The sequence below is a fragment of the Dermacentor andersoni genome, chromosome 5 (genome assembly GCF_023375885.2).
Source record: "Dermacentor andersoni chromosome 5, qqDerAnde1_hic_scaffold, whole genome shotgun sequence".
NCBI classification, from domain to species: Eukaryota; Metazoa; Arthropoda; class Arachnida; order Ixodida; family Ixodidae; genus Dermacentor; species Dermacentor andersoni.
This window is the reverse complement of record NC_092818.1, coordinates 162,142,489-162,165,723: the sequence shown is the minus strand read 5'-3', so window position 1 is coordinate 162,165,723 and position 23,235 is coordinate 162,142,489. Positions and strand designations below refer to the sequence as shown.

The following is a 23,235-nucleotide window of genomic DNA, read 5'->3' as shown; positions in this document are numbered from 1 at the left end:
GTCCTCACTTGCGCTTTTGACTTATGAGCGCGTGTTTATTCTTATCGAGTGCGGTGCGATAATCAATTGTCCTAAGAGCAGAAACTGCATGTAGGAACTTTATTCAGTATAGGCCTTTAAGCCCTCATTTGCGCTTTTAACTTATCGGCGCGGGAAACGCGGCGACAAGGACTGAGCCCGGTTGGCTACCCTAGACTGGGGATAGGGGGAGGGAAAGATTAAAAGAAGAAGAGAAAATCCACTAGGCGTCAGAGAGTTTCTTCGAACAGCGGTACCTACCATTTTCCGCATCTAGAGTGACCCATGTCGGCGTGAAAGAGGTTCGTTGAAGAGCCTTATACACGTACACATTGCCACATACTCAGTGATCGAAGCTGGTCCGTCCGACGGTTGGCCTCGATTCCTGTTCACTCAGCACAGCAGCCCGATGCGCTACCCATTCGACGATGGACTACCCGGTCACCCGACTAGGCGGGAAAACAATTAGAAACATAGATAGACATAAAGTTAGCCACCGGAAAGTGACTGAAGTATCCTAAGAATGCTAACACATTAAGAAGAAGACAAAAGAGATAGATTAACAAAATTCAGAACCCTTCGAATATGTGAAGATGGAAGACCTGCGAAGCTGTTTGGCGCACGGCACAGAAGTGACCCAGAATAGCGAAGAAAGGTACGAATACATTGTTCTCATCTGTGGTCATCGTAGCGGTATAGGTACGCACACATATTCGCGTATCGCTTCTGCTAATTAATGTGTCCGTTACGTTAGACAATGAATGGCTCGTACCCCCTGTCGGAGTAGTAGAGGTCGAAGTGAGGAAGTTGGGGGAACAGGACTAGGCGAGCAGGATTTATTTACACTATTTACGTTTTAAACAAGAGATACATTCAACGGTCTAGCGTGGCTCCCAAACGGAGGACGCAAGACGAGCATACAGCACACAGCTTACGAGCACGATATGACGAGTACATTGACGAGCACACGACGAGCACACACTAGCAGCCGACAACAGCCGCTTATAAACACTCCCTTGGTCCCTAGTTTCCTAGGTGAGAGTACCGTTTGACCAGTCATCGAAGTTGACCCGCCGGTTGTCCATTATCTTGAGTCTCGAAAGGCGCGTTGGTTCCCCGAGCTGACCCCCGCGGCGTGGCTGCCGGTTGCCCATTGTCTTGCGCCTCTAAATTCCACAGCTGCCTTTCTCCTGTAGTCGCCACGAGTGTCAGCAGACTGTGGCGAATCCTGGGTCCCCCGTACCGCAATGCCCCCTTTTGTTAGGGAAAGCTCTTCTTACTGCAGACAAACCATGACGACCCGGCAAATCAACCAACAATACGTTGGCATTTTGGCATCGACAACAGGCGACACTGCAGAGGGCGAAGCCGACGCCATCTGCTCTTCTTCAAAAGATGTCGGTGAATGTTGCGAGAGCCTGCTGCTGCCGTGCAGTAAGAAGTTCAGCGCTGGAGAAATTGAAGCCTGCCGAGTTATTGTGACACACAGGTATTTTGCCGGTGAATAGTTCTAGATGAAGACGCCTCAGGGATACTGGCCGCACATTTAGCAGTAAGCCGGAGTGATGAACGCGTTCTGGAATGTGCGCTCATCATGTAATATAATCAAATAATAGCGTATGCTCTTCCGATATTCTCCAGAGAAGAATTGAAAAGGGATTAATACTACAACGCTTGTACGCGGGTACGTTTTCCAGTGGTTGGCTCGGATTTATTCTGATAAGGTCCAGTCCGTCAATTGAGCTTTCGCAGCATTTCGAGAACCTTGACAGCGATCGGTAATCATGACGCGTACACTCTACGAGACTGCGAGTACTTCAGGGAGAACGTCTCGCAGGAAAGAATGCGATGATGCTTCGGAACTATATTTGGTAGCGTTTTTCTTAAAACGTTGCCAGAGCAGAGCTGAAAAGGCAAGATGACGCGATAACTTCAGTGGAGTGTTAGCGCAGGGGTATATAGTGGACAAGACTCAGAAGCGGATAGTTTTATGACTTCAGGGCAGGTTGATTCTATTATTCTTACGCCAGCGGCTCCTTCTGCAATTGAAACAATTATCATGACCCTAGAGAACAAAGCTGCAGGCGGGGAAGACGAAATAAAGGCCTTACCTGTCAAGTATGTCGCTCGTCTTATTAGTCCTGTATTAACCCATATAATAAACGAGATGCTTACACGTGGTGAGTTTCCAGATGAATTAAAAATAGCTAAGGTCACCCCTGTTTACAAGTGTGGCGATAAAAAAAGGCTTACCGACTACAGGCCGATATCTGTTTTGCCGGTGTTTTCCTAGATATTTGAGCGTGTTATTAATGATAGGCTTATGTCTTTTTTTCCTAAACACGAAATAATTACGAAGTCGCAGTATGGCTTTTGAAAGGATAAGTCTGCAGAACTAGCTTTAATAAACATAAAGGACAAAATAATTGAAAATATTGAGAACAAACTGCTCACTCTGGGGAATTTCTTGAATTTAAGAAAGGCATTCGACACTGTGCAACACGATATCCTTCTTAAGAAGCTTGCTGCGTATGCTGTTCGAGGAGTAGCACAGAAATGAATTACATCATATCTCTCAAATCGGTATCAGTATGTATGCGTCGACAATCTGGTGTCACAAAAATTAAAAGTCGAATATCGCGTCCCTCAAGGATCAATAATAATGTATGCTGACGACACTAATATCTTCTTTACTGGGACTAGAAAAGAAGTCATAGAATCATCAGCTTACACCTCTTACACCTCTCCAGGTGTCTTAAAAGCAACCGGCTGAGTTTAAACACATCCAAAACCAAATATATAATTTTTAAGCCAGAAAATAAAAGAGACCCCTACTGTGTTCATCTGAACTTTGAGGACACGTTACTGGAACAAGTTACAGAGCAAAAGTTCTTGGGTGTGTGGTTTACAGAGGACCTTACATGGAATACTCACGTTAAGAAATTAAAAAGTGAGCTATATCGAGTTACTGGCTGCATGTATAAAATACAAAATACTACACACCTGGTTGAAACAACCATTATACTACTCACTTTTCTATTCAAAACTCAGTTACGGCATTTTTGTCTGGGGAACTACGATAGCTTCAATCTACAACAAACTAATCATTGTACAAAAGAAAATATTGAGAATGTGTGAGAACTATGTGGGTGACAAACGAGGACTCCGAACGAAACCGCTCTTCATTAAATACAGCATGCTTAAAGCAGATCAAGTTTATTATTTCAAGCTACTCCAGTGGATATATAAAAATAGGCTGCACAGAATACCTGTCGACAGTTGCACCTCATACCCAATACGTAGACCACACCATCTAAAGCTCGCCACAAGAACTAATTAAGGAAGGCAAACATTGAATTATCAAGCGATTAATATATTAAACAATGATCACTTTAACGTACAATACGCACAATCCTTCCACAACTTCAAAAATGACTGTAAAAACCTATTAGTGGGCAGTGACATTGCATTTTCATTTTGAGTAACTTGTGCTCATCCCTCATAACACATGTAACCTCATTTATGTTACAGATTTTCTCAGCGCTTGTGAGTGAGTGAGTGAGTGAAAAACTTTATTAGCTCTAGATTCGCTGGTCTTCTGCGGCCTTCAGATGGCTTCGTCCATCTTCTAGCACAACGGTCGGTTGCCCTTAGTCCAGGGCTCCGCTGGATGCTGCTGCCAGTTGTGCTCGCCGAATCAGACCTTCTTGGTCGACCTGACGATCGCTGGAGAGCAAGCACTCCCTTCCATTGTTCCGCACTCGGGTTAGGTATAACGGGTACCACGTCTATCTTCTGGCATGCCCACGTTCTGTGATACAGCGTGGGTGTTTCGTGGCACCAGGGACATTTGTCATTGTATTGTGTGGGATAAATTTTGCTGAGTACGTTTAGGTTCGGGTACGAGCCCGTTCGTAGCTGCCTCCACGCGACAGAGTCCTCTCTGCTAAGGGAGTTGTGCGGTGGTGGATACCGCTTTCTGCAGCCCTTGTAGTAATATAGTATCGCCGAATAGTCTTGGGGTACAGGTTCGGTCCCCTCGAGGTCGCCTACGTTGGATGCTCGGTAACAAGTGTACCCTCGAGCTATCCTGTCCGCCTATTGGTTCCCTACCACTCCCGTGTGTCCCGGCGTCCATACTATTGTATGCCGAATTGGTCCTTCTTTTGGTTGTCGTTGTGTTATGTGGTCTCCGGTGCGCAGTATGCGGAGCGCTCCGTGCCCTATTCTGCCTCGTAGGTAGTTGCGGCACGCCGTTTGTGAGTCTGTAAGGATTGTTAGAGACCGTTTAGACCGATATCCTTCCGCTGCCACTAGAGCGACGGCCGCTTCTTCAGCCTCGACTATCGTACAGCCTTGTAGTGATGCGCTGGTGATCTCGCGTAGGTTCGAATCAATCACCGTTGCTACCGCGTTGCTGTTGCTCTTCTCCGCTGCTCTGGCGTATGTGGCTGCGTCCACATATACCGTCGTTTCTTAGGGTGCTAGTGTCTTTTGTAGGTATTCAGCCCTCGCCTCTCGGCGTGCTTTGTGTAGGTTGGGATCCATGTTCCAGGGGGACGGTGCTACTTTTAGTGTGTTGCAATACTCGTCCGTTATTGTTTCGGTCCTCTGCATCTCTTGAAGTTGATCGGCGCAGCCTAGTTTCTTCAGGAGCTTCCTGCCAGATGGGGTCTGCTGTAGTCTGCGCTGTTGGGAGACTAGTTGCGCCTCTTTCAATCCCTCGAAGGTGTTGTGTAGTCCTAAGACTAGGAGCTTTTCGGTTGAGGTGTTGTGGGGAAGGTGGAGTGCGGTTTTGTAGGCTTTGTGTAGAATCGCGTCCGCCTGTTGTACCTCACTCTTGATGGGATTGTAGTATGGGAGGCTGTATGCCACTCGGCTGACGACCAGGCTTCTGACCAGCTAGTGTGTGCTCCTCAACCACGCCGTGGCGTCTGTGTGAGATGCGCGTGATCATGCGGGCCACTTGTAGGGTGGATGCCTTGAGTAGGGCGAGGGTGTGGGTGCAGCGTTGGTTTGACTGTATCCACATCCCCAGGATTCTGATGAACGTGTTTTCCGGTATCGGCTTCCCCTCGAGGTAGACGTTGAGCTATAACTCGTCGCTGGTGGGGACTGTGCGGTTTTGCTTTCCTCTCCAAACTCTCAGGAGCTCGGACTTCTCAGTGGAGCAGGCTAGCCCTCTTGCTCTGACGTAGTCCTCTACGCACGTGGCTGCCTCTTGTAACTTCTCTTCTTTCTCTCTGAGCGAGCCTGTGTTAACCCAAATGCTGATGTCGTCGGCATACATTGCATTGTGTATGCCGTCGATTTCTTTTAACTGTTTTGCCAAGCCAATCATGGCTATGTTGAAAAGCGGGGGGGAGATGACCGACCCTTGAGGCGTCCCTTTGTTTGGAGTAAGGAACTTCTCTGATCGTAGCTCTCCCAGGCCAATCGTTACCGTTCTGTTTGAAAGGACGGGTTTGACGTAGCCGTAGACTCTCCTCCCGTAGTTCAGGTCGTTCATGCCTCGTGGCTTACATTGTCAAAAGCCCCGTTGATATCCAATGCCATTATTATATTCTCCCCGCTCCTGGGGACGTTCCCGAGTACTTCTTCTTTGATTTGAAGCAATACGTCATGGGCCGATAATTTTGCTCTGAAGCCGAACATGTGGGGATACAGTTCGTTGTCCTCCATGTACTGTTGCAGTCTCAGCGTCACCACTCGTTCGTACAGTTTTCCCAGGCACGATGTGAGCGAGATCGGTCTGAGGTTCTCAATTTGCAGTTTCCTGCCCGGGTTAGGGATCATGACTACCTCCGCATGCTTCCGCTCCTCGGGGACGGTCTCAGCTTCCCAGTGTTTGTTGAGAAAGTCGGTTAATTCTGCGACTAACTCTTCACTGAGATTGTGGATGAGTGCGTTATTGATCTTGTCTGCACTCGCGGCCGTGTTTCTGGTTGTGTTTCGAATCGCTGCGTAGACCTCTTCTCGCGTGAGAGAACCTGGGTAGTGACCACTACATACTCAAGAAGCCAATAACTTCGGACAGGCTAAGGCGTCAGCTGGGATCGGCAAGAATTACGGACTGGAGCGCTTTTCGGTAGGCATGCGATATGAATCTCGCCGAGAGCCAGATCCAATCAATAGAAGAGTAGGGGAAAATGCTCAATGAAAAACAGCGCAAGTACACCAAAGAAATCGCGCGAATGACGCAGACGCCCGAGGTAGACGCCAGACTGCTCAAGCTGTGGGAAGCTAGACGCGGGCTCACTAAGAGGGGGAAGAAACAAAAATACAACAGGAAGCTAAAGATAAAGATCGCAGAAGTCACAGCGAAAGCAGAAAAGTACGCGGCGCAATTGGCAAGGCAAAATTGGCAGCAATTCAGCGACTCCCTCAATGGCACTTTGAACACAGCGAGCACGTGGCATATCCTCAAGGCTCTCATAGATCCGACCAAGACCAAGGCAGAAAACAACAAAACCATTTGCCGGTTCATCCACCAGTTCGAGGGACCAGACTCGGAACTCCTGGAGAAGGTATGCGTTAAGTGCTTCGGGGACACGAACCCAGCAGCTTTCGCAGAGCGCTACCGAGGAAGAGAAAGCGTTAACCTGGTCAGCGCTTATAAATTATATTTGCCATTGTTTCGGCATTTACATTGTGCATCAGTCTAAACCTTCGTTCTTTTCTGAAATGTTTCTATGTACTGATCTATTTACTGTATATGCTATTTATTTTCGGGCCAGTGTTTCTATGGTTTTCTTTGTTGTCTTCTGATGTAAGCCAATTTTATTGTTATATAATACTTATTGCTTACGTATCTTCTGCTTTTTCGAAATCTGTCACGTTGAAGCAAAAGTAATGCTTTGTTGACATGTACTCTGAATAAATGAATTTTTCGTTGCTGTGTGCTGTGTGCTGTGTGTTAAAGATATGTTTAGCAAATATGTATGTGAATGATATGTCATGCGGCCTTGAACTGTAGGGGCGCAGAGGCTCTGTCAGACATTTTGCCTTTACCTCTGCCCCCTACACGGAGAGAATCCGTGAAACAACCAATAAAGAAGTCAAGTGAATATTCTATTGTGTGTGAAGCCAGTACGGTAGCCCGTACTAACTGACGAACTGCGCATGTGTATGCTGGACGAAGGCGACAAACGCCGCCATCAGACGGCGACGGGCGCGACCCTCGTGTATGCAATTCGCCGCCCGCGGCAGCGTCTGGCATTCAAACGCTGCGCAGAAGTCGGGCAAGCGCCGCATAAAGTTCGTGCTGCGGGACCGCTGCTTGAGCTGATCGTGCCTGTGGCACACGTATCGCACGTAGAATAGCATGTAGAAGAATTGGCTGGGCGAAATATACCACAAGCTCCACATTCTGACCGCCCTGTGCCACCCGGCGCCCGCCACGGCGCGCAAAGTCGAGCGCAGCGACAGCGCCGGGTGGGGCAGCTCGGTGGGATCCTCGTGGAAAACTTTACCCAGTATACAGTCAAGGTGACAGTTAAGCACTTCCAAAACCGCCTTGCTCCAGCCTAGGTGCTCGAAGATGGCCTGCCAGAGAGTAGAGGCCAGCTGGACACCCACCAGCACCGCAGTGATTTATGTCTCGCGGCGAGTTTCGGCCCTGATATCTGCGTACAGGATGGGCGATTCCACGATGGCGTCCTCCAGGAGGAAGGCGTACGCGTCGAAGCCCACTAAGCGCGTCCAACTCAGATCACCGAAACCACGGGCGTCGGCGTGCAGCAGCGTCTTGCGCTGAAAAGCTCGGGCGGCGATGACGTTGGCGCAATAGTCTTCCGTCAGGTTCGGCAGGAAAATCTGGTACCAGTGCGACAACTGCGTGGGCAAGAGCAACCGCAGTCGCGAGATCAAGGCATGCGCCTCCTTGGCGTCTTCGGGACTCGCGAATATGTCGGTGGCATCCGCGATGACTGCCGCGGAGGTGGAGTCGTAGAGGGAGCGGTGTGTGTCGTCTCTCTCTTGGTTCGTGAACTGGTGCACTGATACGAGGTCCCACAATTCGAAGAGGTGACTGGTGTCGGTGTCACAGAATTCAGTCCATAGTGCGGTGCCTTTTTCCGCTGTGCTGTCCAACAGGAACTCTGTTTCGAAAAGGGCAGCCGCGGTTCTGGCGATGAGGAAGGCTACTGATGTCGCATGGAAATGTGGTGAGTCGAGTATGTCGAAGACCGTCCGGATGATACTCGCGTGATTTACCGTGACCATCATGGTGTCGCTGCAGCGGTACGAGCAGACGTCGTTCATGTGAAGCCGCCACTCATCGAGTGATGCTCTCGGGAATAGCTGGCCGAGCACGTGAAACCCGCCATGTAACGGTTCTGTTTTATCGGTCACCAGGCTCGCGTGGTACAGCCGGAGTCGTAAGTATGAGAAGCTTTTGCGCGTCACGTTAACTCCGAGGCGCTGGCTGATAACCGATAAAGAGTGGTCGATGAGCGTGCGAGTCGGTTTCCGCCCGATGTTCCCAAGATTTCCATATTCAGGCGTTTGGTAGACTACCGCGTTGAAGGGCTTTTTGTTAGTCTTAAGGTTCACATTTAGGCGGAAAGTGAGCGACATTCCGTACTTGATCTCCAGTATACCGGCGGTGTCGACTACTGGAAAATCGGTTCCGCCACTCCACCTGGAGAACACGTCGGCGACATCGTTGACGGCTTCCTTTGTGGGTGACAGTCCCTTTACGAGAACAAATAAGCAGCTGAGGTAGTAAGCGTGTAGGACGTCGCTTGCAGGCGTTCGTAAGGTTCCCTGCAGTGTCGGATACAAGACCTGCAAGCAGAGCGAATGCTATCGCTGAGTACTTGCGGAACAATCTTAGGCAATTGCGGGTGGAAGCGTTCGTCATATGACATTGGAGTTGCACTGTTAGTGCTAAATTCGCACAGCCTTAGGTGCAACACAAGCAGAATTCGGAACTTTACCCTGACGATGCATTTCTCTACGAATAACACTATAAATGGTTTCCCGCATTGTTAAGCAGCCGAAATGGAAGCAGCAAAAGTACACCTTTCGGGAGAACGATACACGGTGGAGTGCCATGCTAAACAGCCTTCCGTGGAGCCACAACGTATATTGCACTGCCTTTGCTTCAAGCGACAGCAGTTTGTTATTTCCAAACATTATCGCATAGCAGCGAAGTCATAGCGCATCCATCAACACCCTGAGAGCAGCGAAGCGTTAGACACACGGAAAAGGTATCTCAGATACGTGAATACGCGTCCGAAATATGCGATGCGAATGTATTTTATTAAGACGTCATATGTTATATCCCTCCGCCAAACGTCGGTCGTGCACACAGGCAATGCACTTTTATTACTGTGCAGTTATTCTGCCGGCCGCCAAGATGGACTGAGCAGGTACCGACCAGCTTGTTTCTAAGTGCCCCTAGGTCTTACCTACCTGCTTTTTACCTAGTAATCCTATTAGATCATTTGGCATGTGAAAATAAAAATACCGGCACACGGAAGCCTCTGGGGAGCACCTGATGTTACAGCAAAGCGGGTGGCGCAGTATCTAAACAGGGGCAGCGGGGAACCAGCGCTGGAACCACAGCCAGGGCGTTCCGATGGTTCGGGCCAACGAGCCCGGAGCGTGCCGCGGGCTGTACGCATACAAGATCGGCGTACACCATCGGCACGCGGAGGCCTCGACTAATCCCCAACGCACGGACTTGTTTGGATTCTTGCTTTGGTGCCTAAGGCGCTGCCAAAGTATACTAAATAATGCCACGCTGTTTGCATTTACTTGTGCCGATTTTCACGAACTTCGCGGCCTCAGTTGCAAGAAACTTCGCGTGCATGCCTAGAGAATTTCTGTGAACTGCCGGCCACATTTTCTTGCGATAGAAATTATATGGACACTCCCGGCGCATTTCTGCCGTCGCCGTGATGTTCCGTATAAAGTCCAAGGGCGATAGAACCGTCGCCATGCGCCGCATGCTGTATGTGCGAGTGAAAGCCTGCGAGGGCGAGCCGGCGAACGCGGTTCAATCTCGCGTGCGGGAGCAAGGAACGCCGGCCGGAAGCGTCTCCGGTGACTGCTAGGGTGCCTTGATGTCCTCCTCGCCCGCCGCTTCGTACAGAGCGAAGACAACCGCGGCGTCTACTACGGCGTTGGGCACGCGAATGGCGGACGCCGTAGTAGACGCCTTTGACAGACGCCGTAGGGACGCCATGCCGGCGCTCGTATGTCTTGAAAGCAATCTACGACGTGGCCAAAGTGCGCGCCCGCAAGGGCCTCATCTTCAAAACGATCTGCGATGTTTGCAGAGTGCGCGTAGTGCCGGTAGCTTAGTATGCGCTGTGCTTTCGACGTTTCGTTCACGTTGAAGCGAGAGCTGCTCGAAGGTTAATTCGTTTGCTGCTGCCGTGATTCCTCACTCCATTTCGACAGCGAGTTTCCGCGCTCATCGAGCGAGATGTGTTAATGTTTACCTGCGCGCGCGTGACACCGCGCTTGCTAATTTAGTTAAAACACATTGGTGTACTAGTTGGTCTGAATCCATGATAGAATGTGTAACCACGACTGAACAAGGACGTAGAATGAAGCAGGCACACAAAGACAGCGCTTTGTCTGTTTCTTCGTGCGTCCTCGGTCGGTTACGCTTCCATATTCAATCTTTGTTAATTTAGTTAGTAAGCGAATGCTTACAAGTCTAACGGCCAGGAAAACTGCTATCCGCGCAATCGGTGCTTTGAAACTGCAACTCTTTTTCTTTCGAGCTGCTCTGCCGACTGACTTTCGTTAACATTATGCAGCGCATGCATACCTCCGCACGGAATAGCTCAGCGTTGGCTTCAGCGAGTCCATCTCGGTGATAGCAGGCGTGGTCCAGGAAGTTGTTGCCTACGTCCACGGTGCGGTTGGCGCGCCGGTACATCTCGACGACGAGCTTCTCGCAGCAGAAACCCGGCGTCGACGGCAGTGGAGGCGGCTCGTCCGTTTCGCGGTGGAGCGCGTGGCGCAGCGCCCACACGGTTAGGCCTAGCTTGGTGGCCAGGATCGCCGACCAGCACACGAACTCCGGCGGAACGGGGCCGAATAGCGTCTTGTCGCCGACGCGTGGGTGTTCAGCGTTGGACTGCGTCCACAGCGCTGGTCCAGTGTCGGTGTCGGTCATACCTCGGCGCCGTCCTTGCCAGAGGGTCGCTCGTGGCGGTATTCGCGTGAACAGCTCGTGGTCGCTTCTTCTTGCTTCTCGGTTTTCAGTAAAATTTACGATGTTGTTGATGATGACGATGTTGTTGTTAATGATGATGATGATGATTATGATGATGATGATTTTCAGCCTAAGGCGCATACCCACATATAGGAGTGACCCGTTTTCGAGGGTCCTGTTTTCAGTATCATTACTTTGGGACCCTAGTCTGTATATTACATTTATGTACCTATGTTTTCCATATGAATAAACTTCAACTTCAACTTCAACCGAGAAGCGGCGATATATTTATAAAAGAAATATATACATAAATAAGAGTTCATAAATAGTTATGGAAGAAAAAGAGGATAAATCATACAGGGTTGCTTGAAGATGAATGAATCGAAGTTCAGAATCTCCCCGACCTGTCGCCTCAGACTGTGCTGAATGGCTCGTTAAAGGTGACCCGCCGAATGTTCTGTGGGATCGCTCCAAATACGCCGAAAGGACAAAACTACTAACAAACTCCTTCGTCGCTCAGGCCTGTCGCGCTAGCCAGCCTTGGTTATGCTGTATTTGGTTATAGCAGCGATGTACGGCTGGCGTTGGCAGGGTTTCTATCGCAGGAGCTCCTGTCACGTCCCCCTGTTGGGCTCCGTGGTGGGTGGTCGGCATCGCGGCCGAAAACCCAACTGTACTTATGGAAAATGCTTTTCCTAAACTCCCTGATCGCCCTCAGAAACGAGGGCGCACCGAAGAGGTCTTTCAGTTTTTCGGACGCCAAGTCCAAAATTTTCCTCGTTTTCATGTCATCCACGCAGAAAAACCAGCTAAACAAGTACGAACAATCTCCCCGTTCCTTGTATCAAAGTCTCTTACCGAAGTTTTTGGCCCAGGATATAAGGTTTCGAGGATGGCTAGCGGTGACCTCCTCTTGGAGCTCCGCGACCAGAAGCAATTTGAGAAGCTGCCACAGCTAGTATCATTTGGGGAGACCCAAGTAGTAGTAACCCCGCACCGCACGATGAATACCTCCCGCGGCGTTGTCTCGGACGATGATTTGCTGGAGCTCACTGAGGCTGAACTCTTGAAGGGCTTCAGTGAACAAAATGTCATAAATGTCAAAAGAATCAAGATAAGGCGCGAGGGTAAAGAAATTGCGACCAAGCACCTAATTCTCACTTTCAATTCAAGTGTCCTGCCCGAATCAATCGAGGCCGGGTACATCAAGCTCCGTGTAAGACCGTATGTGCCAAATCCCTTGAGATGTTTCAAATGCCAACGTTTTGGCCACAGCTCGCAGAGCTGCCGAGGCCGCCAAACATGTGCGAAATGCAGTGCCCTTGAACACGCAACTGAAGAATGTAAGAACTCTCTACACTGTGTAAACTGTGATGGGGAGCACGCCGCGTACTCGCGGTCGTGCCCATCCTGGAAGAAAGAAAAAGAAATCGTAACGATCAAAGTGAAAGAAAATATCTCATTTAAGGAGGCACGCAGGCGGGTTGCATACCTGCCAAAGAAAAGCTTTGCCGAAGTGGCGCGTCAGGGGGCAGCGTCACAACGGCCTCCGGCGGCTGTCCGACCCACAAGCAGTGAGTCGGCAGTCACGCCATCTGCCCCCGCGACGGTTGCAGCTAGCGCTGCTCCGTCAACCGAGGAGAAGGAACCATCGACCCCGAAGGAGGGCGCAGCCGAGGCTGCCTCAACTTCCGAGGTTCCTTCCTGCGCTGGCAACGGCCGGCGTAGCCAAATCCCTCTGGGAGCCCCATCGACCTCCGGGCTGGTGGGCGCAGGGGTCTTGCCCTCCAAGGCGGGACTCCCTCTGAAAACTTCCCGCTCGCAAGAGCACGTGTCCGGCGCCTCACAAGAGGCAATGGACACTACACCCATCCTCAAGGCGCACCAAGCGCCTAAGGAGCGGCGAGGCTCCCTCGAACGCTCCAGAAAGAACAAAACCCCTATTACAGGGCCTCGAAAGGGTTCTGTAATCTAAGGCATCCCGTCCGTTTCCGTAAACACAGCACCAATTTATTTTAAATATGGATACACAAATCATTCAATGGAACATTAGAGGTCTCCTTACAAACCTTGATGATTTACAAGAACTCATCCACAAACATAATCCAAAAGTGCTGTGTTTACAGGAAACACATTTAAAATCCAGACACGCAAACTTTCTCCGTACGTATGTTACGTTTCGTAAAGATCGCGATGATGCCATCGCATCATCGGGTGGTGTTGCGATTCTCACACATAAAAGTATAGCATGTCAACCTTTACAGCTTCGAACGCCCCTTGAAGCAGTGGCGGTGCGAGTTGTTCTGCTAAACAAACTCATCACTATTTGCTCGCTTTATATACCCCCACATTACAAATTAACTAAACATGAATTTCAGTCCTTTATAGATGAACTGCCAGAACCCTATGTTGTTGTTGGCGACTTCAATGCGCACAGCTCCCTGTGGGGCGACTCTCGTATAGATGCGCGAGGTCGTCTTGTTGAACAGTTCCTCTTCTCTTCTGGTGCATGCCTGCTGAATAAGAAGGCACCCACATATTATTCTCTCGCCAACAGAACATTTTCATCAATTGACCTCAGCCTAGTTTCCCCGTGTATACTGCCTGAACTCGAATGGGAAGTTATGAACAATCCTTACGGGAGCGACCACTTCCCGATACTGATAAGAACATCTAAAGAAAACGAATGTCCTCCACAAGCTCCTAGGTGGAAGATAGACACAGCCGACTGGGAGAAATTTCGAACTCTCACTAACATCTCATGGGCCGACATGTCTTCTCTAGAAATTGATGCTGCTGTAGAGTATCTTACATCATTCATAATAGATGCCGCATCAAAATGCATATCCGAAGCGAGTGGTCTGGCATGCAAACGACGTGTACCGTGGTGGAACAGCGAATGTAGGATCGCCCGTAAGAATCAGAACAAGGCGTGGGGGTTGCTACGCGCTTCTCCCACTGCAGAGAATCTGATGAACTTTAAAAAAATAAAGTCCCAAGGCAGGCGAACCCGCCGACAGGCCAGAAGAGAAAGCTGGCACAAATTTTTATCGAGTATTAACTCGTTTAGGGATGAGGCCAAAGCCTGGAACAGAGTTAATAGGATTAGAGGGCGGCAAACACATTCACTCCCCCTGGTGAACACACAGGGCGATACACTACAAGACCAGGCAGACTCACTTGGGGAGCATTTTGAGAACGTGTCAAGTTCAACAAATTATTCACAATCCTTTCTCAAACACAAACAAATAGAAGAATGCAAGCCTCTAATCAGAAAATGTCATCAGAATGAACCATACAACCGTCCTTTTAGTATTGCAGAGTTGAGAGCTGCCTTGAACGCATGCAAGAGCTCTGCGCCAGGATCGGACAGAATAATGTATGAAATGATTAAAAACGTACACAGTGACACGCAAGTTACAATACTTGCACTTTTTAACACTATTTGGGCTGTGGGGTACCTTCCGACCGCATGGAAACAAGCCATTGTTGTGCCTGTTTTGAAACAAGGCAAAGACCCTTCCTCAGTGGCAAGTTACCGCCCGATAGCCCTCACAAGCTGCCTTTGTAAGGTATTTGAAAAGATGATTAATCGACGACTAATTCACTTCCTTGAACTGAAGAAAGTGCTAGATCCCTGTCAGTGTGGCTTTAGAGAAGGGCGGTCACAACCGATGATCTTGTACGTATTGAAGGATATATTCGCCACGCTTTCGTCCACAAACAGTTTTTCCTATCAGTATTTCTGGATATGGAGAAGGCGTACGACACAACGTGGCGGTACGGAATCTTGCGAGAGTTGTCGAGAATGGGCATCCATGGCAATATGCTAAAACTGATAGAAAGTTGCCTGTCCAACCGTACCTTCCGCGTGAAAGTCGGGAATGTACTATCACGTCCATTTATACAGGAGACTGGTGTACCCCAGGGAGGTGTGCTCAGCTGCACGCTCTTTATAGTTAAAATGAACACACTCCGCGCTTCATTACCACCAGCTATATTTTATTCCGTGTACGTAGATGACATACAAATAGGTTTTAAATCATGTAACCTTGCAGTGTGCGAAAGACAAGTACAGCAGAGTTTGAACAAGATATCAAAGTGGGCAGACGAAAATGGATTTAAAGTCAACCCCCACAAAAGTTCATGTGTTCTCTTTACAAGAAAGAGAGGCCTGGTTCCAGACCCGTGCATGGAACTGGGTGGACAACAAATGCCTGTCAACAAAGAACAGAAATTTCTAGGTGTAATACTTGACTCTAAGCTTACTTTCATCTCGCACATAAAATATCTCAAAACTAAATGTCTAAAAACTATGAACTTACTAAAGACGCTATCACACACAACATGGGGTAGCGACAGGAAATGTATAATGAATATTTATAAGAGCCTTATTCAATCTCGGTTAGACTATGGCGCCATAGTGTACAGCTCTGCCGCCCCGAGTGCACTAAAGATGCTGGATCCCATCCACCACCTGGGTATCCGTCTGGCCACAGGCGCATTCAGAACTAGCCCCATTCAAAGCTTGTAAGTAGAATCGAATCAGTGGCCACTCCATCTGCAAAGATCTTACATCAGCTGCACATACTTCCTTAAAGTGCACTCCAATAATCAACATCCATGTTTCAACACTGTTAACGATATGACCTGCACTACACTTTTCCATAATCGCCCCTCTGTAAGAAAGCCTTTCTCGCTTCGAGTGAGGGAGCTTAGTGATGAGATACATGTCCCACTCCTCGAGCTTCGCCTAATGCATCCAACCAAGGTGTTACCACCTTGGGAGTGGCAGCTGATTGAATGTGACATATCCTTTTTAGAAGTAACAAAACACGCACTAGAGATAGAAATCCGAATGCATTTTCTTGAACTCCAGCACAAGCACTCCTGCGCAGAGTTCTACACAGACGCTTCGAAGTCAAATGCCGGGGTGTCTTATGCTGCCTTCGGCCCATCCTTCTCAGAATCTGGTGTACTGCATCCGGAAACAAGTATCTTTACGGCCGAGGCCTACGCAGTACTGTCTTCTGTAAATCACATAAGAAAATCGAAACTTCAAAAATCAGCGATATATACGGACTCCCTAAGCGTCGTGAAGGCCTTGATGTCACCCTATAGACACAAAAATCCAGTACTTAATAAACTATATTCCGTCTTGTGTAAAGCGTACATATCTAACCAGCATATCATTATATGCTGGGTGCCTGGCCATAGGAGCATCGAGGGCAACGTTCTGGCGGACGAGATGGCTACGTCTATAGCATCGCAAGCCGTTAACCCTACCGCTGAGGTGCCTGTCACAGATCTGAGGCCTTTCTTGCGAAGGCGGCTGCGTGCCCACTGGCAACGCATGTGGGACGCGGAAAAAGATAATAAGCTCCACCTAATAAAGCCACAGTTAGGACTCTGGCCTTCCGTAACAAAATCACGCCGGACAGATGTCCTATTCTGTCGTCTAAGAATAGGACACACATTTGGCACACATAACTTTTTACTCACCGGAAACGAGCCTCCAACCTGTGGTAGATGCGGGGAGAGGCTGACCGTCCTCCACGTCCTTCTGGAGTGTCGGGCAGCCGAATCTGAAAGAAAGAAACATTTTCCCTTAGCATACCGCCAGCACATCCCCCTTCATCCAGTAATGTTACTCGGCCCAGAACCGCTGTTTGACTCCAGCGCAGTCCTGGACTTCCTGAAAGATGTTGTCTTGCATGTTCTTAGCCCCACATGTTCGTAGCGGGTCCTCTCTTCAGAGGATACCGCTGTGATAGCTCTTTCGTGTAGCACGCGCCTCTAGGCCCTTGTGTTTCAAGGGCTCTGGCGAGGCAGCAGTGCTCCAAGTAATTTTACTATCTTATACATTTTCCATTTTGCATCATTCTCCTACGATGGATTTTAATGGTCATAGTTTTCTTCATAAATGATCGCCATAATTTTATAGCACGTAGATTTTACGCAGTTTACAGCGACTATTTTTAGGCCACTTTACAGCCAAGTCACATCTTCCATAATAAATCAACATTAACACTTGTCATGGCGCTCTTTGGCCAAACCTGGCCCTTGCGCCACTAAACACAACACATCATCATCATCATCAGGCCTGTCGCTTCAGGATGCCCACGAAATCCTATTCTCGCGAGAAATAATAATAGCCGGGATGCAGTTCAGTGCATACCCATGAATACGGTCGGGTCGGTCGCATTTTCGGCGAGTAGAGTCTACTTCAGTAAAAAAAAAATCGCCTTTGGCGCCGTGACCGAAGCTCGGCCAGCCATCGCTGCAGTCCAATACTCTTACAATTAGGCCACGAGCGCCTTTGTTTATTTCTTTCTTGATTAGGCCAATAAACTCACGTATACTTCTCACGCATACTTCTGTTGTGCTAACATCAACTAGCTCGCCACGTGTTGATTATGATGAAGATTTTCATACTGGCACACACCGACAACGGGGGATTTGCCGTGAAGTGGGCGGTTCACATATTGTGACAACGCGAACTCTCTCTCCTTGAGATGATTGCCCCGTGTTGGCGTTTGTGGTTTCCCATACTGTGAGAGATACCCACAGTGAAGGATCAGCCAAGAAACGTGCCCACGTGTTCACTGCGATGGCGATTTCCATACTACGCCACATGGCCGTAACGAGGGACTGGCCGAGCGGTACATTTCGTGCCACCAATCAGCTCTTTTAGGCGATCGCTGCGTGTTGATGATTACATGATTTCTATACTACGGCACATACCCAACACCGGGGGAGCGGGCATGAAGCGCATCCGCATGTCGATAATGATGGTGGCGATTTTCATCCAATGGTACATGCCGCACAACGGACGATCGGCAGAATAACCGGCCGGTGCATTTAAAATAAATGAGAAGAAACGAGGAAATATAAACCAATACCTGCCACATTGCATGTATATAGCACGGGTGAGCGAGAGCACATGCACGTGCCAGGTTCCTTTACGCCAAAGACGAGCGAATAATATTGCCAAACTTATAACATTTTGTTAAGCGCTTCATGAAAGCTTCGCTTCACATAGGTTCAAACATGTGCGTTGGATCTGCATAATTTTAATTCACTGGCCACCTTGGCACGTGTAATGCCTGTCGTTGTCGCGATTTACTGATGCCTTTGAGCGTAACGATTCGTTTAGCTGTATTCCATGAATTTCTTATCAACCTACGCTCACGACCAGCCAATTGTGGTGACAATGCTGGCGAACCGGAGCTCAAACCACTGAAGAAGCGCTAGAAAAAAAAATTAGAATGTAGCCGTTACACTATCGTGGCTCTCGTGTGTAAACACGCATAAAAATCTCGGCCAGATTTGCAAAGCACACGGGACCGCCCTAGAATGGGCGACGTACGTTTATCTATAGGTCACATCGCACAGGTACGCTGTTAACCCTGTCTTCACCACAATGTGTTCCGTACTTGCCGTGTTCCCGTTTGTGCTTCGCCGGTTGACAAGGGACGGGACCACGCCACGTGTCGTGCAAGAAGGGTTAGTTCTGCGTATTCTACAGCGCTCGGTTATAGATATCCCGATACCCTAACCCTACAAACGGCAACGTATAGCGCGTAGTATAGTTACCAGTCATCCTCGCTCTTCGAGGGTTTGCTTGAACGACGTAGTCCTAGAAACCTGAACGTGGAGGTGCGGACCCAGGGTCGCCCCTTGATGAGGTTGCGTTTTCGTTTTCGCGACGTCTTTATGCAGGCGAGACCTCGCAGGCACTTTCACAATGTTTACCGATGGTATACGAACGGCGAAGAAGAAGTGGGAAGCATGCATTGATTGCCTAAAACGCACCCACTGCGAAACTAATGCTTCTGCGAAGCTAATGGCTCGAGCCCAACCCTTCGGTGATACTATGGAGAAGGCGTATTCACGATCGCCATCGATCTGATTCGGTACTTGAACTGAAGGCAGGATCTTCGACAAATCACGGCTGTTCCGTTGAGCCTATTTCGATTCGCAGTCGGTCGCGACGCTCTCACTTCGTCGCAGCGCGCTCATTTTTTCTTTATCCTATCTTTTTAATATTTGGTACTTTGCCTAAACTATGTCACATGTCCGCTTCCCTAAAGACATTGAATCACGCCGGTAATTACACGCGAGGCCGTGCAGGGGCTATTCCGGATGGCAATTATCCTCCTTTTACACACACACACACACACACACACACACACACACACACACACACACACACACACACACACACACACGCAAACCCGGTCACTCAGACACATGGAAATCCACACCATACGCGTCCACGCATGCACGCACGTACGCACGTACGTACGCACGCACTGAAGTTTGGCATCACATGTAAAGCTTCGTTCTCTGGGCGTGGTCTACCAATAAGGCGCTACCAGAGCGAAGTGTAACAGTCTCTCAGCTTAAGTGGGCGTTGCTTGCTTGAATAGCCCCTGCAAAAAAGGGCCAATGGAACGTGTCTCTGGCGGTAACGCTTGCGTACGTGGTTCGTCGCCCGCATACGGCACGCGAATGCAAACAGGCTGGAAGAAGGTGCGCCGATTTGCACAGCCGATCGGGTTCAGATGTCTCCATACGGCGGCCAGGCACAGGCCGCATCCTCCTGCCATATAATCATCGGTAGCGACCTTCTAAGGACTCCCCTTCGCTATCGGCCGTGCATGGGTGGACGAGATCGCTGATGGGAGGTGAATTTTCTCCTTTCTATTTCTCTGGGTACGGTGCACCTGATCTGCGTATAGAGGGGTCGTAATGACCACAGCGCAAGAGCCCGAGCTAAAGCGTCTGTTTTGCTTGTAACGTGTACGTCGATTTGGCGAGCTAGAGATCTCCACCAGATATGCTTGCAACCGACTACGCTCACGAAATGTCCGAGTAATGCGAAACTTCGGTTATTTGCAGCATAGCACGCTACTGCAGTTGCAGCATAGCACGCTACTTTTCTTTTTGCTTACTTGCATTGCCAGCCTTATGCAATGAGGGTCTTGGTTTCTTTTCCCAAATATTTTGCTGCCTTTAGGTCAGTGAAAGTTTTCACGTGTTGACCGTGCATTTACCTCTGAATAATTCTCACATCTGTGTTCGAAACGGCTCAGACTTGCTCGCGAAGTCGGCGTAATCTTAACATTTTTTTAATCATCTGTTTCAGTGTAGCACGAAATTTCCTTTTCCATATAGGTTTTGGTGGTGTTTACACCTGCAACAAAAACTTTTTTTTCTGAGCTGCATATATACGAAAATATACTTGAATTTACGCGTAGCGCAGTGTTATTTCTTGTTCCATGTGTTAGTCTTAAATTCAACTGTTTGTTATCCGCATTCCCCAAGATCGCCTTAAATGACTGACAAGTGACTTTCTTTCATTTCTTTTCAATGCATTAAAAATTTGACGAAATCGACGTTTGGTCAAGGTCTTGATTATCAGTAAAATCACGTGAAAGTGTGCCCTCGCAGGAATACTGTAAGTACTCTGTGCTTATTTCCTGGCGATGAACGGTCACGTAGGGGTTTTTCGTTATTGAACACTTAAATAAAGTTGCGCTGTGCACCTTTTAAAACAGCGATGTTATTCACAAGTTTTCATTACACGACGCCATCCAATGCCAAATGGCGCCAAGGATTGCGCAATGCATTGTGTACTAAATTGTGAAAAATGGAATTGCGCTAACATGGAAAGTAGATACATGTCAATGAGAAATGTGTATAGAGCCACGTTAAAGTTGACGTTTGGTCAAAGTCTTGATTATCAGTAAAATCACGTGAAAGTGTGCCCTCGCAGGAATACTGTAAGTACTCTGTGCTTATTTCCTAGCGATGAACGGTCACGTAGGGGTTTTTCGTTATTGAACACTTAAATAAAGTTGCGCTGTGCACCTTTTAAAACAGCGATGTTGATTCACAAGTTTTCATTACACGACGCCATCCAATGACAAATGGCGCCAAGGATTGCGCAATGCATTGTGTACTAAATTGTGAAAAATGGAATTGCGCTAACATGGAAAGTAGATACATGTCAATGAGAAATGTGTATAGAGCCACGTTAAAGCTCACGACACTGGAATCATAATGGCTGATCAGGAGGTCGGTGATGTGATTAAATTTGTGCGGTGTGTGAAACGTTGAACATGTAGCACGTAGTCATACTATGAGCAAAGATAGTGACACTGTTTGATGTATAGAAATTGAATTGTTTCGTACGAACCGATAAACGTTAGAAGGCTCGCGACACCATTTACCTGATGAGTTTGGTATGAAGGAAAGAGTGCCTGAGTTCAGCAACGATTTTTACGTTCCTGGCCTTATTATCAGAACTCACTGCCCCCAAAGGCGGTGGAAGAGAATGGAACGTCCACTTCTCGCAACCATACTGCGAGGGGCACACGTTTGTATTTAACATTAAAGTTCTAGAAGATCGATAAGAAATATAAGGGCATAGAGGCTGGTAAAAGCAAACGCTGTAATATAACCGGGGATGGCGTACCAGGCGTTTCAACAGTTTGTACTTATTTTATACCGGCTTCATCGCCTTTGGACTGGTCTCTTCTCCGCTTGAGGCCAGCATACGTCTCGTGCCGATATAATCCCTCAAGGTCTTGTTACATCCGGCAACAAACAATCAAGCAAGAAGTATTTTCCTGCACTTGTATTTAGTAATTTTTTTGCCCCCCATCCCCACTGGATTTGCGAAGAAGCGGCAGGAACTATCACGCATGCGTCTACAAGTACAAGAATTTCCAAGCGCCCACTCACGCAAATGATATCGAATCTAAGTACCATATAATAATAATAATAAAAAAAGAATGGAACCTGCTACTCTCGTAGGTTGCCCGTATAAGAGGCAGTACGCACCGCCGCACATACAAGTTCGCGTTAAGTAGAATATACTAGATCGCTCGCGGAAGCTTTCGAACGTGCCTGAGGAGTTTCTATAAAATAGGGAAATATAAGAAAAAAAGTAAAAAGAAAGAAAAGAGAGAAAACGAAGAAAACTTCAGAGTTGGGTGAAGGACACGTCACGTCCTTCGGGAACTGTCTTATCTTTGCACAAGCGGGAAAATAGCACTTGGGCGCTGTGTCTGAGTGGCCGTCTAAAATCCCAGTTAATGCTACCAGAGACGACATATTCGCGGAGTAGAAACAGAGAGAGAGAAAAAAAAGGGGAAGTTAAGACAAATCTCGCGACCTCGTTCTCGAATCGGCTTCTCGAACTAAAAGAACTTGCTTTTCTGACCTGTATGGACCTTTCTCACTTTCAGCTGGCAATACTTGCTCTTTCTAGTTTACCTGAGCGAGTCACGAGATTGGATCGTTCTAGAAGTGCGTGCTTTTTGAAGTCGGTCTATCGACGGAGCAAAGCAAATTAGATCCAGACTAGTGCGCTTACGTGCCCTTGCGCGAGCGCTTGAGATTTGCGCAGTGAAGATGGTGGAAGTAATTTCGAAAAGAAGGCCGTCTGTCTTTCCTTTTTACATCTTGAAGACAACGCAGTGGACGCACGCCTACATGTGATTGCTTAGTTCCGTGTTTAAATTTGGATCGTCTCGACGGGACTCAGTAGTGAAGCTTAATGATTGTCATCTATCTAACATACGTACAAATGAAAATTCTACTTATGCGATTAACTTACATTTATGTGACGGAGCAGTTTTTCTCACGCGTGAAACGTCTGACCGAAACAGAAAAGGACAAACACGAGGACGTTTTTGTCTGTACTGAGACTTTTGACACGAACAGTATGAAGACGCTGAAGCCTGCATATGTGTGCATGACCAGGCGGTCTGTCAAAGAAGTGACTATACTAACTTCATTTTTCTCTTACCTTGTCAAACATCTCTCGGGAATAATTATTGCTTCTGCTTTATATATACGGGGCTTTTTAAAGAGATGACATAATTAAAAGAAATCGCTCGTGACATGTAGCGCAATTCTACTGCTTCAGTTAGATTATTGTTAGACGCGGACATTATTTGCGCAATAATTCAAAATCCATAATAGACTAAGTATCAAAATTTCGCTAAAACACTTCTAAACTAATTGCT

At 48.1% G+C, this 23,235-nt stretch overlaps 1 protein-coding gene across 8 annotated transcripts in view; it reads left to right on the top strand.

Moving 5' to 3' along the window:
- The window catches only part of LOC126531532 (methanethiol oxidase-like), a 157,928-nt gene that overhangs the window by 69,777 nt on the left and 64,916 nt on the right, over positions 1 to 23,235 (top strand). The window contains exon 1 of one of the 8 annotated variants that reach the window (XM_055071225.2): positions 7,847 to 8,183. The exons of the other annotated variants lie outside the window; for them this stretch is intronic. Coding sequence (XP_054927200.1) covers positions 8,150 to 8,183 — 34 coding nt within the window. The 5' untranslated portion in view covers positions 7,847 to 8,149. Of the gene's footprint in view, positions 1 to 7,846; positions 8,184 to 23,235 lie in introns of those variants that run through there. 8 annotated transcript variants of the gene reach the window in all.